We start from the raw sequence: 13,879 nt of genomic DNA on the forward strand, positions 1-13,879 counted from the left end.
CTTATTCACACAGTCATAGATATAAAGCAAGTAGAGCAGGGCATTAAGCACACAGTCCTGTGGTTCACCTGTGATTATGGATATTGTGGAGATGTTGTTGCCAATCCAAACTGACTGGGGGTCTGCAAATAAGGAAATCGAACAACCAATTGCACAAGGAGGTATTAAGGCCAAGGTCTTGAAGGTTATTGATTAGTTTTGAGAGGATTATTGTATTGAATGCTGAGCTGTAGTCAATAAAGAACATCCTGATGTATGCTCCTTTGCTTTCCAAATGTTCCAGGATTGGGCGAAGAGACAATGAAGTGGCATCGACTGTGAACCTGTTGCTCTGGTTGGCAACCTGGAGCAGATCCAAGTTGCTTTGCAGGCAGGAGTTTCATCACCAGACACTCAAAACACAATCACTGTTGATCTAACTCTTACTGGATGATTGATAAATTGATGAACAGAGGGAGCTGGGGGATGCTAGTTCAAAGCTCCCTGAAAGTGACACATGAATATGGTGGTAAATAAGGCTTATGGCACGCTTGACTTCATTGGTCTTGGTATTGAATAGAAAAATTTGGGTGTTGTGTTGCAACTGTACAAAATTTGGGTTCGTCCACATTTAGAGTACTGTGTGTATTTCCGGTCTCCACAACACAGGAAGGATGTGGAGACTCTGCAGGGAGTGCAGAAGAAGTTTACAAGGATGTTAAAACAAATTGCTGGAGAAACTCAGCATGTCAGGCAACATCTACAAGGGGATAGGAAACCCTGCATCCAGACTGAGAATGTAAAAGGAGAACTTCACTAGTTTAAAAAGGTGGAGGGTTAGTAAGGGAGGTACTTGTAGGCGACAGGTTAAACTAGATGAGGAGGGAGTTAATGTGCAGATGGAGCCAGATGGGGTAGTGAGAGTTGGGAGGCAACAACTGGAGTTTGACATGTAGAAACAGGTAAGGGTTAAGTTAAGCTGTAGTTTAATTGAAGGACTATAGTCATCTGTCTTGATACAAAATGCAAAATCCAATTTTTGGTTAGTAAGACTATTCCGCCAAGGAATTAAGGAAGATGCTGAAGGTAATCTCTAGGTCAGAGACTATAAGCAAACAGAAGGTAAAATTTAAATTCATAAACATCTGATCATTATCTTGCAAATGACTAAAACAACATTGACAAACTGAATTTAATGACTCGTAAACCATGTCTGGCCTTTCAGGGAGCAGGTTTATCTGGGCAGGTTACCAACGTCCCATTCAGTTAGTTTAGAACTTCTCGTGTCCTTTAGGGGCATTGAGAGCTTCGGAAACTTTCCATTCAGTATTTAAAGAATTCATGGTACAAGTTTTATGTAATTTGTTGGCTTTTGCAAGACAAGAATGGGAGGATCAGATAGGATTCTAGATAACACTGAATTTATGAGTGATCGGTTTAATGGGTATTCTGCAATAAGAAATTACATAGCAAAAAATGAAGGAAAAAGTCCAGTGGTGAAGACTGGAAGATTTTTGAAATTGTCAAAAGCTTGGCATTATTTAAAAAAAGTTAAGTCATTAGCAAAAGGAAAATAAATAGAATTGAAAAACTATACACAAATAAAGACTGATAAAGTGCTGGTTGATGATATAGGTAGCACAATGCCGTAACGCTTTTACAGCACCAGTGCCTCAGGTTCAACTCCAGTGCTGTCTGAAACGAGTCTGTACATTCTCCCCATGACCATGTGCTCCAGTGTCCTTCCACATTCCAAAAACTAACAGGTTAGAGTTAGTAAGTTGTGGGCATGCTTACTATGTTAGTGCCAGAAGCATGGAGACACTTACTCCAGCACATCCTTGGACTGTGCTGCTCACTGATGCAAGCAATACATTTCACTGTATGTTTTGATATATTCACATAACCTGGGGGAAGCAACAGTGGTCGTGCCTCTGGCACAGAGTCTGGCCCTGTGGCTCAGAAGGGGAGGGAAAGAAAGAGGATAGCAGCAGTGATAGGGGACTCTATAGTTAGAGGATTAGATAGATGATTCTGTGGACACATGAAAGAAACGAGGATGGTAGTTTACCTCCCAGGTGCCAGGGTCCAGGATGTTTCTGATCGTGTCTACGATATCTTGAAGTGGGAAGGAGAACAGCCAGAGGTCGTGGTACATATTGGTACCAATGACATAGGTAGAAAAAGGGAGGAGGTCCTGAAAAAAGACTACAGGGAGTTAGGAAAGAAGTTGAGAAGCAAGACCTCAAAGGTAGTAATCTCGGGATTACTGCCTGTGCCACGTGACAGTGAGTACAGGAATAGAATGAGGTGAAGGATAAAATAATGGCTGAGGCATTGGAGCAGGGGGCAGGGATTCGGATTTCTGGATCATTAGGACCTTTTCTGGGGCAGGTATGATCTGTACAAAAAGGACGGGTTGCACTTGAATCCGAGGGGGACCAATGTCCTGGTGGGAAAGTTTACTAAGGCTATTGGGGAGAGTTTAAACTAGAAATGCTGGGGGGTGGGAACCAAACTGAAGTGGCAGAGGAAAGGGAGGTTGGCTCACAAATAGAGAAAGTTTGGAGACAGTGCGAAAGGGAGGATAGGCAGGTGATAGAGAAGGGTCACACTAAGACTGATGGTTTGAGATGTGTCTATTTTAATGCGAGGAGTATCATGAATAAAGCGGATGAACGTAGAGCGTGGATCAGCACTTGGAACTATGATGTTGTGGCCATTACAGAGACTTGGATGGTGCAGGGGCAGGAATGGCTACTTCAAATGCCAGGCTTTAGATGTTTCAGAAAGGATAGGGAAGGAGGCAAAAGAGGTGGGAGCATGGCATTGTTGATCAGAGATAGCGTCATGGCTGCAGAAAAGCAGGAAGTCATAGACTACGGAGTCTCTGTGGGTGGAAGTTAGGAATAGGAAGGTGTCAATAACTCTACTGGGTGTTTTTTTTTTTAAAAATATAGACCACCCAATAGTAACAGGGACATCGAGGAGCTGATAGGGAGACAGATTCTGGAAAGCAGTAATAATAACAGGGTTGTTGTGGTGGGAGATTTTAAATTTCCCAAATATTGATTGGCATCTCCCTAGAGCAAGGGGTTCAGATGGGGTGGAGTTTGTTAGGTGTGTTCAGCAAGGTTTCTTGACACAATATGTAGATAAGCCTACAAGAGGAGAGGCTGTACTTGATCTGGTATTGGGAAATGAACCTGGTCAGGTGTCAGGTCTCTTAGTAGGAGAGCATTTTCGAGTTAGTGATTGCAATTCTATCTCCTTTACTATAGCATTGGAGAGGGATAGGAACAGACAAGTTAGGGAAACATTTAATTGGAGTAAGGGGAACTATGAAGCTATCAGGCAGTAGCTTGGAAGCATAAATTGGAAACAGATGTTCTCAGGGAAATATACTGAAGAAATGTGGCAAATGTTCAGGGGATATTTGCGTGGGGTTCTGAGTAGGTATGTTCCAATAAGACATGGAAAGAATGGTAGGGTACAAGATCCGTGGTGCACAAGGGCTGTTGTAAATCTAGTCAAGAAAAAAAAAAAAAAAAAAAAAGCTTATGAAAGGTTCAAAAAACTAGGTAACGATATGAATCCAGAACAGGGGTAGGCAACCTTCGGCCCTGGGCTGGATCTGGCCCGTGAGCAAATATTGAGATAATACGTTTATGCGGCCCGCGAGCGATTTTTCCTTATTCTGAGTGTTTCACACGACCACACTGATGGACATGCATGGCGTCTTGTTACACTGGCCCCAGGTTCTGTTTTGTTCCAAACCAAACGCTGGTAGATACGAATGATGGGAAGGCAGACTACCCTGTTAATATGAATCAGATACTCTGTGCACGCGCAGGTTTTCAGATGGGATCGTTCAAATTTGTAAACAGAAACAGCGTCACTGTGTTTTAACAAGAAATCCACGCTAAATATCCAGACATTTACATGTGATACGATACTTATTGAATAACTCGCGTTTCGAAATAAAAATAAAGAAAAAAATTCCAATGGCAATGAATGCAAAACGCAGGAAGGTAGACGCTGAGTGCCAAAAAAGCAGTGAAAATGAAGGAAATACCCATGCCAGCTATGAAGTCTCAAAACATATTGCAGAAAAGATGAAGCCTTTTACAGATGGAGAGCATGTCAAAGAATGTTTACTGGCAGTGGTGGATATTGTTTGTCCTGAAAAGAAATCTTTATTTGCATCTATCAGCCTGTCAGCAAGAACAATCACACAGTGAGTTGAAGAAATGTCAGCAGATGTTAAAAGTTGTTTAAGGGATGCCTGCAACGAATTGCATTCGTTTTTCCCGATTGCGCTTGATGAGAGTACAGACTTGAGAGACGCTGCTCAACTTGAAGTGTTTGTGCGAGGAGTGACCTCAACTTTTCAAATTTTTGAAGAGTTTATTCAATTAATTCCTATGAAGAACACAGCTACTGGAGCAGACATTTTTGAAGCCTTGTTGAAAATTGGCATCACAACTGATGGGGCACCAGCAATAGTGGGACAGAAAGACTAAATTGAGTTCTTTGATTTCTAATTGGCATCCTTGGTTAAGCACAAGTTATTTTCTAGCATGTGTTATTCATTAATTTGAGGCAAAACATAACTAGATGTATTTAAATGGACAATTCCCATATTTCAAGTTTCTTTATGGCATTTATCTGGCCCACTGTCCGCTCATTAATATGCGATCCAGCCCACAGAGGCAAAAAGGTTGCCGACCCCTGATCTAGAAGATTATATGGCTAGCAGGAAGGAGTTTAGGAATGAAATTAGGAGAGCCAGAAGGGGCCATGAGAAGGCCTTGGCAGACAGGATTAAGGAAAACCCGAAGGCATTCTACAATTATGTGAAGAGCAAGAGGATAAGATGTAAGAGAATAGGCTAAGCAAGTGTGACAATGGAAAAGTGTGTATGGAACCGGAGGAAATAGCAGAGGTACTTAATGAATACTTTGCTTCAGTATACACTACGGAAAAGGATCTTGGCGATTGTAGAGATGACTTGCAGTGGACTGAAAAGCTTGAGAATGTAGATATTAAAAAAAAAAAAAAAAGGATGTGCTGGAGCTTTTGCAAAGCATCAAGTTGGGTAAGTCACTGGGACCAGACAGGATGTACCCCAGGCTACTGTGGGAAGCGAGGGAGGAGATTGCTGAGCCTCTGGCAATGATCTTTGCATCATCAATAAGGATGGGAGAGGTTCCAGAGGATTGGAGGGTTGCGGATGTTGTCCCTTATTCAAGAAAGGGAGTAGGGATAGCCCAGGAAATTATAGGTCAGTGAGTCTTACTTCAGTGGTTGGTAAGTTGATGGAGAAGATCCTAAGAGGCAGGATTTATGAACATTTGGAGAAGCACAATATGATTAGGAATAGTCAGCATGGCTTTGTCAAAGGCAGGTCGTGCCTTACGACCCTGATTGAGTTTTTTGAGGATGTGACTAAGCACATTGATGAAGGTAGAGCTGTAGATGTAGTGTATATGGATTTTAGCAAGACTTATTGAGAAAGTAAGGAGGCATGGGATCCAAGGGGACATTGGATCCAGAAGTTGGCTTGCCCACAGAAGGCAAAGAGTGGTTGTAGAAGGGTCATATTCTGCATGGAGGTTGGTGAACAGTGGAGTGCCTCAGGGATCTGTTCTGGGACCCCTACTGATTTTTATAAATGACCTGAATGAGGAAGTGGAGGGATGGGTTAGTAAATTTGCTGATGACACAAAGGTTTGGTGTGTTGTGGATAGTGTGGAGGGCTGTCAGGGGTTACAATGGGACATTGATAGGATGTAAAACTGGGCTGAGAAGTGGCAGATGGAGTTCAACCCAGATAAGTGTGAAGTGGTTCATTTTGGTAGGTCAAATATGATGGCAGAATATAGCATTAATGATGAGACTCTTGGCAGTGTGGAGGATCAGAGGGATCTTGGGGTCTGAGTCCATAGAACATTCATAGCTGCTACGCAGGTTGACTTGTGGTTAAGGCGGCATTCAGTGCTTTGGCCTTCATCAATTGTGGGATCTGGTCGCCTCACTATAGGAAGGATGTGGAAACCATAGAAAGGGTGCAGAGGAGATTTACAAGGATGTTGCCTGTATTGGAGAGCATGCCTTATGAGAATAGGTTGAGTGAACTCAGCCTTTTCTCCTTGGAGAAATGGAGGATGAGAGGTGACTTGATAGAGGTATACAAGATGATGAGAGGCATTGATCGTGTGGATAGTCAGAGGCTTTTCCCCAGGGCTGAAATGGCTAACACGAGAGTGCGTAGTTTTAAGTGCTTGGAAGTACAGAGGTGATGTTAGGGGTAAGATGTCTTTTTTTTTATATATATATATATATATATATATATATATATATATATATATATATAAAAACGCAGAGAGTGGTGAGAGGGTGGAATGGGCTGCTGGCAGCAGTGGTGGAGGCGGAAATGATAGGGTCTTTTAAGAGACTCCTGGATGGGTACACGGAGCCATGGGTAATGGCTAGGTAGTTCTAAGGTAGGGACATGTTCAGCACAGCTTTGTGGGCCAAAGGGCCTGTATTATGCTGTATGTTTTTTGTGTTTCTATGTAACAATTAAAGTTAATCTTATTTTATAATTTTTGGTGATATGTAGATAGAGAGTAAGTTTTGAGGAAGACAATTTTGGAAAGAAAATACAGTACCAGATCTAGAGGAGGTAAAGGTCAATATAATTCAGGTACAAGCTGAAGATATAATGGAAAAGTTGAGACATTTTATAGTGATTTTAACAAAGAAATAGTTGCTGGCCTCAAAAATCTGCTTTTAATTGATGACACAACAATTTCTAGGATTATTTCCAATGTTTCTCTAGCCCAATTAAGGAACAGAATGTGAAATTAGCTTAAGAAAATAAATTCAAACTAACCTCGGTTACTGAATCTGGTTTGTTGTCTTGGGTAGTTGCTTGACGAAACAATATCTGCCAAATAAGAATTGTAAAAATCTATCACAGAGGATTGAGGTTACCAAATATTTTTGCCAACCCAGACTTAAGATATTTATTCCTTCAGGGCAATGTGTTGTCTCATAGCCACATTAATTATGCATGGTAATTAATTTTAGTTTCACCTTGCATCCCTTTTCAAACATTGTTGCACCACCCCACCACCACAAAAACCCTCTCCTGGATGATTTTTAAAATAATTGAAACAAGCCAGAAAAAGTCACATCAGTAACTTGAACAAAAATCAGGCAGGTAATTTACCAGCATTTTCTATTTCTTCTGCAACATAGGAGGTCATCTGGTACATCGTCTGTGCCAGCCCTCAGAACTTATTTCTCTGCAACATATTGTCTCTCATGTACCGTGAACATCATTCTGACTGGTTGCATCACCATCTGGTACGGAGATGCCAATGCACAGGACTGGAAAAAGCTGCAGAGAGTTAGAAACTTGACCAGCTTCATCATGGGCACTAGCCTTCCCACCACCAAGGGCATCCTGAAAATGCAAAGCCTAAAGAAGGCAGCATCCATCCAGGGCATGCCCTCTTGTCCTTACTACCATCAAGGTGGCAGCATAGGAGCCTGAAGACATACAATCACTATTTTAAGAACAGCTTCTTCCCCTCCACTATGAGATTCTGAACAGTCCATGAACACTACTTCACGATTTTGCTCTCTTTTCACACTGTTTTATATTTCTTATTGCAACTTATTTTTATGTATTGTACTGCACTGCTGCTGCAAAACAACAAATTTCACAACATATGTCAGTGATAATAAAGCTGACTCTGATTCTGGAGTTGAGCTCAAGGCGGTACAAGTAAGAATCAACAAAATAGGAAGAACTTTATTTCCTGGAGCAAATATTAATGAGCATAAAAACTGAGAAGTAATTCAGATCAAGCAAGCATGGCTTGGAGATGAGATTCTTGCAAACGTTTACATTAAGCTTAAGCGTTCTACTCCTGTTTATCCATTCTCTGTTATTGAACAGCAAAACAGCAAAAACCACTAGAGACTTTGCATTTAGGTACAATGAACTGAAAATAATTTTTTAGAAAACACCAATGGTTGGAATGGAAGCTCTCCACCTACGTCAATGATCAATCAGCTAATGAGTATGTAGAGCTACCACTAACATTACCCCTTTAGTGCTTTGTCTGACCTCCTCAACACATGGGAAGTGGTAGGCAAAGAGAGATGGAACAGAAGAAAATAGCAATCAAATCTGGTTCTCCTAATGAACATTAATGTATCAACATCCCAATCACTGGGTCTTGTATGGATCCAGATGATTAGGAGATTGTTTAGGTAATTCAAAACAGCTACAAAAGCACACACTCTGGTATTTCTCAAGTCCATTAGTCTGATCTTTTTAAACTAAAGTAAATAACTTTCCTTGTTTTCATATTAGTTTCTAGCACAGTCTTCAATGATTTTGGTTTGCTGTAATATATGCTTGAGTTAATTAGGTAAAGAGCCACATGGTAATTTGGAAAGTACAAAATGTATCTGGCGACTAAATAATAAAAAGTTACGGAACAAATAGAGGATTGAACTTTGTAGCCAAGGAGGGAGGATCATTGCCTACCAGCACATGCTTGCATTATATCCTTCAAGGGTCCTTTGATGTATAGTAATCCGACAATAATACCAGAAAGGTGGCCAACAAAAGATGACCTAAGGAAAAAAATAAAGTTTTTATCATAGGCTCTAGTAGCTTTTTTTTCACTAATGGAACACTATCTGCAAGAACTGTTACTCTAGCTCATTAAAAGAAAAATGAGCCAGTTCTGAATCTTAGTAAGTCTATGGATCTATTCTAATCACTATTTAAAAATGAATTTAAGTCCAGTCAGAAGACAACCCTTCTTTCCCATTAAGTCTTTAAATGATTTGTTGTCACAGAGGCCTATTTGTAACATCTAAGCTGTATCTTTGTATGTATTATTGTGCAACTAAAAAGAAAGCTTGTTGAAATTTAGGTCTGCTTCATAATAATAGGTCACATTATTAACATCAAATAATACAAAACTAAAAACACTATCATCAGTCAATTACATACCTTTACATATTTTACTTGCAGCCACATATCTGCAATCTTTTAAACCATACAATTGGATTCAGATGTAACCAGAAAAAAAAACTGTAGAGAATACTTGAAATTTCCTACCAAGTTTGGAAAAATGTTTTTGTTTTAAAATTCAGACACACCATGATAAGTATACAGGATAGGACTGGACTAATAACTTGTTCACTTATGTTTAGTGTTATACAAATAGGATTTGAGCAAAGTACTAGCGACCAATAAGGCAGCACGGTAGTGTAGCAGTAAACTTAATGCTTTACAGCGCCAGCTGCAAGGTTAGGGGTGAATTCTTGCCGCTGCCCATAAGGAGTTTGTACACTGGCCCTGTGACCATGTGGGTTTCCTCCAGGTGCTCTGGTTTCGTCCCACATTCCAAAGACACATGGTTTGGGCTAGTGAGCTGTCGGCATGCTACGTTGGCTCCAGAAGAGTGGGAACACTTGCAGGCTCCCCAGCACAGACTTCACTGATTTGATGCAAACGACACATTTTACTGTACGTTTCCCTGTTCATGTGCTGAATAAGGTTAATCTTTAAATCTTTGACTGAAACACACTCAGCAAGAATGCAGAATTACACCCAGCCGTGTCAAAAAATAGGTGAAGAAATGACTATTTTAATCTCTTGTAGTATAGCCTTTCAGTGTGCTTTTTTGCTGCATTCCTTCCAAGCTACAGTTTATTCATTCACAGAATAATGTCCTGACGTGCTCACATAGCCTTCATAAATAATCATGCAAAGTTTCCTATCTTTTCCAATCATAATGCATAAAACATATTGCTCTAGACCTCCCCAAAGGGCACATAGGGAAAATATATTCCCTATTTTAAATTGCAGAAATCCTAAAATGGAGAGAGTCATTGCTTTTTCACCTCATACAACAATGACATGGATGTCAAATTCAGTTATTCAACATCCTCACTCTCTCCTTGCCAGCTGAATTTTTTTCACCTCCCATGGAAATAAGCACCTGATCACTCCGCTAAACATATTTTCTGATACAGTGACGAGATATATTGTGGATCATCCAATTTGGATCGTTTTCTCATACATCCAGAAAACTCAGTATCTTAGTTCAAGATTTTCTTCCGTTACTTTCTTCAATGTTCCACCTGTTTCTCAGACCCAGTTATAACCTATTTTCCCAACCCAGTATTAAATCTGAACACCATTTAATATATATTTACAACAGATTCACAAACTGGAGCTACACTGATGGTGAAAATGTTTTCCAAGTTTGATAAATATCCAGTTTTCTGTGCTCCTTTTTGGAACTGATGTTAATAAATATAATTCATTGTATGGTAAATTGTGCACTTACCGTGGGGCAATTAAATGAATGGCAACCAACTCAGCCCAACATGCATACTGCTGCTGCACTGGGATGCCCATCACGTAACTCACGCCTCCTGGGTTGTAATAGCCATTTAAAACTTTCAGAGCAAACAAAACACCTGAAAATTAAAAAAAACCATTCAACTTTCTCTCTTGTTCAATATACAATTTGGCTTCGATAGATATCACAAGTACACTGGTCATTTAAAATAATTTATATCCCAAATTCTGCATCAGACAATATCCAGAAAGAGAGACCAAGACTGCTTCTTACGGAAGAGAGTTGCATGAGAATGACTCAATTTCTGATTTCCTCTAGGTTAATAGTCTCTACAATATGCTTTGATAGACAAATGAATTGGAGACAGTGTTGCATATTGAGTTAGGAGATTTACACTCTCAAATCTGCTCTTCTTAAATATCAATTTAAGAGAAATAAAATATTAAACAAATCTTTTTGTTGTAGGAACATTAATACACCACACATTTCAAAATCCTCATTAAAATAAGTTGGCAACTGAGATATCAATTGCTTTTCCTGAGAAGATGGACAGTCCCCCTCAGAGGTTAATCTTGAAGTCCAATTTAAGGTAACATTAACTTCCCCAAAAGTGAATTCAGAGCAGAGGTTAGTAATTACCTAATTTTCCAGTCCAAAATTACTTTAATAGATAAGATACTAGCAAATTTCCAACTCAGTGCCACATTCCCAAAATCAAAAGCTTTGGAAACTTACTAAAGAACATTTAGAATTTATTCAGCTTTTTAGACATCCTGGCATGGAAATCACCATGTTCCAGAGATTAGCAGTTTCCTTCACTCGTCAATTATTTAAGTCAAACGCACTACATTTCTCCATTTAATTTACAAATGTTTATAGTTAACACGTATCCCTCTGCTTTGAGATCTTGCAAGAAAGATACAAAATACCCAAATCTTACATTTTTATGAATAATAGTGCCTGTCTGTTATGGGGGTCACATTTCCATAGCTCTTCAATGTAGTTAGAAAAAAAACTCTTAAAAATTAGCATCATCATCATCAGTTGCCAAGCCCAGTTTGAGCTTTGACCGCCATGGCCCACACACTCCTGTTTCGGGGTCAAGTGGATCAATCCATTGTTATTACTTGCTTAAAATTATATACATTATACCTGCTGCAAATTCTGTCTCTTTGCATTTGTGTGGCATAGTGGCAGAGCTGTTAGAGCCGCTGCCCCACAGTGGCACAAACCCAAGTTCAATTCTGTCTCAATGTTACGAACTAATTGACTTGTACGAATATAGGGTAAGAGGTCTTTATACACGATTTAGCTCAATGTATTGACATATATATTTTCCTGTACTCTATATTTATATATATAAGTAAATTAATAAAAATATTGAAAGAGGTCAGCCCCCTCAAAAGCACCAAAAAAAACTGTCTCCGTGGGTGCTCACTGTATAATTTGTACATTTTCCCTATGACCATGTGGGCTTCCTCCGATGTTCCCGTTTACTCCAAGTGCACATTGGTAGGTTAATTGGCCTTAAGTAATTCCTAGCTTGTAGGCAAGATGTTAGAATCTATGGGGCAAGAGGTTTTAGAGTTGCTGAAGATGTTGGGAGAATATATAAAAAGGTTTATGTAGAATTAGTGTAAATAGGGGAGCTGAAGGTCACCATAGACTCAGTGGGTCAAAGGACCCATTTTCCATGCTGTATTCCCTTCTGCAGCTCTAAGAGAGCATCCTCCCTGGCACTAGCCCTCAAGGCCAGACTTGCCTGGGCATTACCCAAGAAGTCCTTGCTTCCATTGATTTTGTGTACTTATACTGGTGGGAACATTTCTATCCTGTAACTGTCTACTGCATTTAGCCTTGAGCTACATCAGAGGATTCTGTATGGGACAGACTAACCCTGGCTCATTCACAGCTGCCCCCAACAAAATGAATGCAAGACAACGGCTGTCAGGAAAAAGGTAAAATGATTTTCATTGCTTTAATACATAAAGTATGAAAAATATATGTTTTCTAAACAGGTTCCACGTGCCACTGAACGCTTGTAATGTTAAACACATTGACAAACATCCAAAGACTCCCGAACAGCTGTTGCAACTTGGGGGCAGGGCTTAACAGGCTGTCAAAGCCATTCATGACTGCAGCAGGTGTCCGTACTGAGACAGTCTAATGCTACATTCTGCTACGCTGAGGTGCTGGGAGATTAGCTTCTGGTGGAAAAACTATATATATATATATTTTCTGGATTTATTTAAATATATTAATTTAAATATGTAACTACTGTCTTAGGATTCAACCGTCTCCAGTTCAACACTCCAGACCTCTGGATACTGGTATAATAACCTAATACATTAGACATGACGATTATTTACTCATGTTGGATATGACCACCCAGCTACACTTCAGAAGCTTTTTGTTTTTAGTTGCATGGATGTTTGGATCTGGTACTTCTATTAGATACTGCTACTTATCTGTGGGTTTAGTATTAACAATGCTGCTGATGCCTTTTATTTTAAATAAACCTTAAGTTCCACATCTTGGTTTGTAGTTGCCACTTCCTCTACCTCTAAACATTTTAACCCTAAGTTACTGCTTTATGGTGAAGGACCTTTAGGGTTGTTCACCAGTCAATATTAAATCATGTCTATAGACGCTGAGGTTGAATAATTATATTGCGTTTAGAAAAAGGTGAAAAGTTTGGGGGCAGAATTCAGCCAGTGAAATTCCTTACCTGAGAAGCCAACCGCACATTGCATTTTATAGTTCGGATCATCCATCAGTTCTGCTAGAGCCACTTCCAAAATCAAGTAGACAATCCCAGTCATCACCGAGAACACCGACAACAAATAGGCAAACCAGATTCTGCTAAGTCTCTGTTCCAGGTGGATTCCTTTGTATAGCATTGACGCCATGTTGAAATATAGGTGCCAGTCGTCAGCATGGTGAAATGGTGAATAGATAAGACGTTTCCAATCTTGTCTGTTCCATGTTTCGTGTACATTGATGCAAACATTCAGTAATGGCTTCATTGGTGATAAGAACAGAAAGGCATTCAGTGCTATTGTTATCAGTGTGACAGGTGGGATATTCTCAAATCCCACTTGGAATAGTTGGGCCAGTAGTAGCAGGAGTCCCAGGTTCCCTCCACGTCGTCTGGAATACATGGTTCCCACCCCTTAGTAGATAAACAGTTGGAAAACTGGTTAAGACTTCTTTGGAATAGTTAAGACTGTACTCAGCTATAATGCTCTCTGCAGATGTTAAATTTACCTGAAATTACAATAGCATACATACATGTTATACAAGCACACAATAATATAAATTTTGTTTGAAAAATTAATGGATACAAGAAGCTTCATTTTAGCAATGCAATGACAAAGAACAATTTGTGCTCTACTCAATCCTGCAAATTGGTACTCTCCACTTAGTTCAAACTTACTTTTTGTATGTTTGTCTAAATTGTTTACTAACCATCTATTTTTATTGTGCAACAAGGTCAA

The 13,879-nt window shown here is 39.7% G+C and overlaps 1 protein-coding gene across 2 annotated transcripts in view; it reads right to left on the bottom strand.

The window, feature by feature from the left end:
- The window catches only part of rhbdd1 (rhomboid domain containing 1), a 94,204-nt gene that overhangs the window by 43,772 nt on the left and 36,553 nt on the right, over window positions 1-13,879 (bottom strand). Inside the window, exons 2-5 of one of the 2 annotated variants that reach the window (XM_072255088.1) lie at window positions 13,111-13,649; window positions 10,368-10,500; window positions 8,549-8,637; window positions 6,878-6,931 (exon numbers count right to left, since the gene is read on the bottom strand). In XM_072255088.1, coding sequence (XP_072111189.1) covers window positions 6,878-6,931; window positions 8,549-8,637; window positions 10,368-10,500; window positions 13,111-13,543 — 709 coding nt within the window. In that variant the 5' untranslated portion in view covers window positions 13,544-13,649. The remainder of the gene's footprint in view (window positions 1-6,877; window positions 6,932-8,548; window positions 8,638-10,367; window positions 10,501-13,110; window positions 13,650-13,879) is intronic. The other variant, XM_072255089.1, reaches the window with a different exon arrangement.

This window comes from Mobula birostris, chromosome 4 (assembly GCF_030028105.1).
Source record: "Mobula birostris isolate sMobBir1 chromosome 4, sMobBir1.hap1, whole genome shotgun sequence".
Taxonomy (NCBI): domain Eukaryota; kingdom Metazoa; phylum Chordata; class Chondrichthyes; order Myliobatiformes; family Myliobatidae; genus Mobula; species Mobula birostris.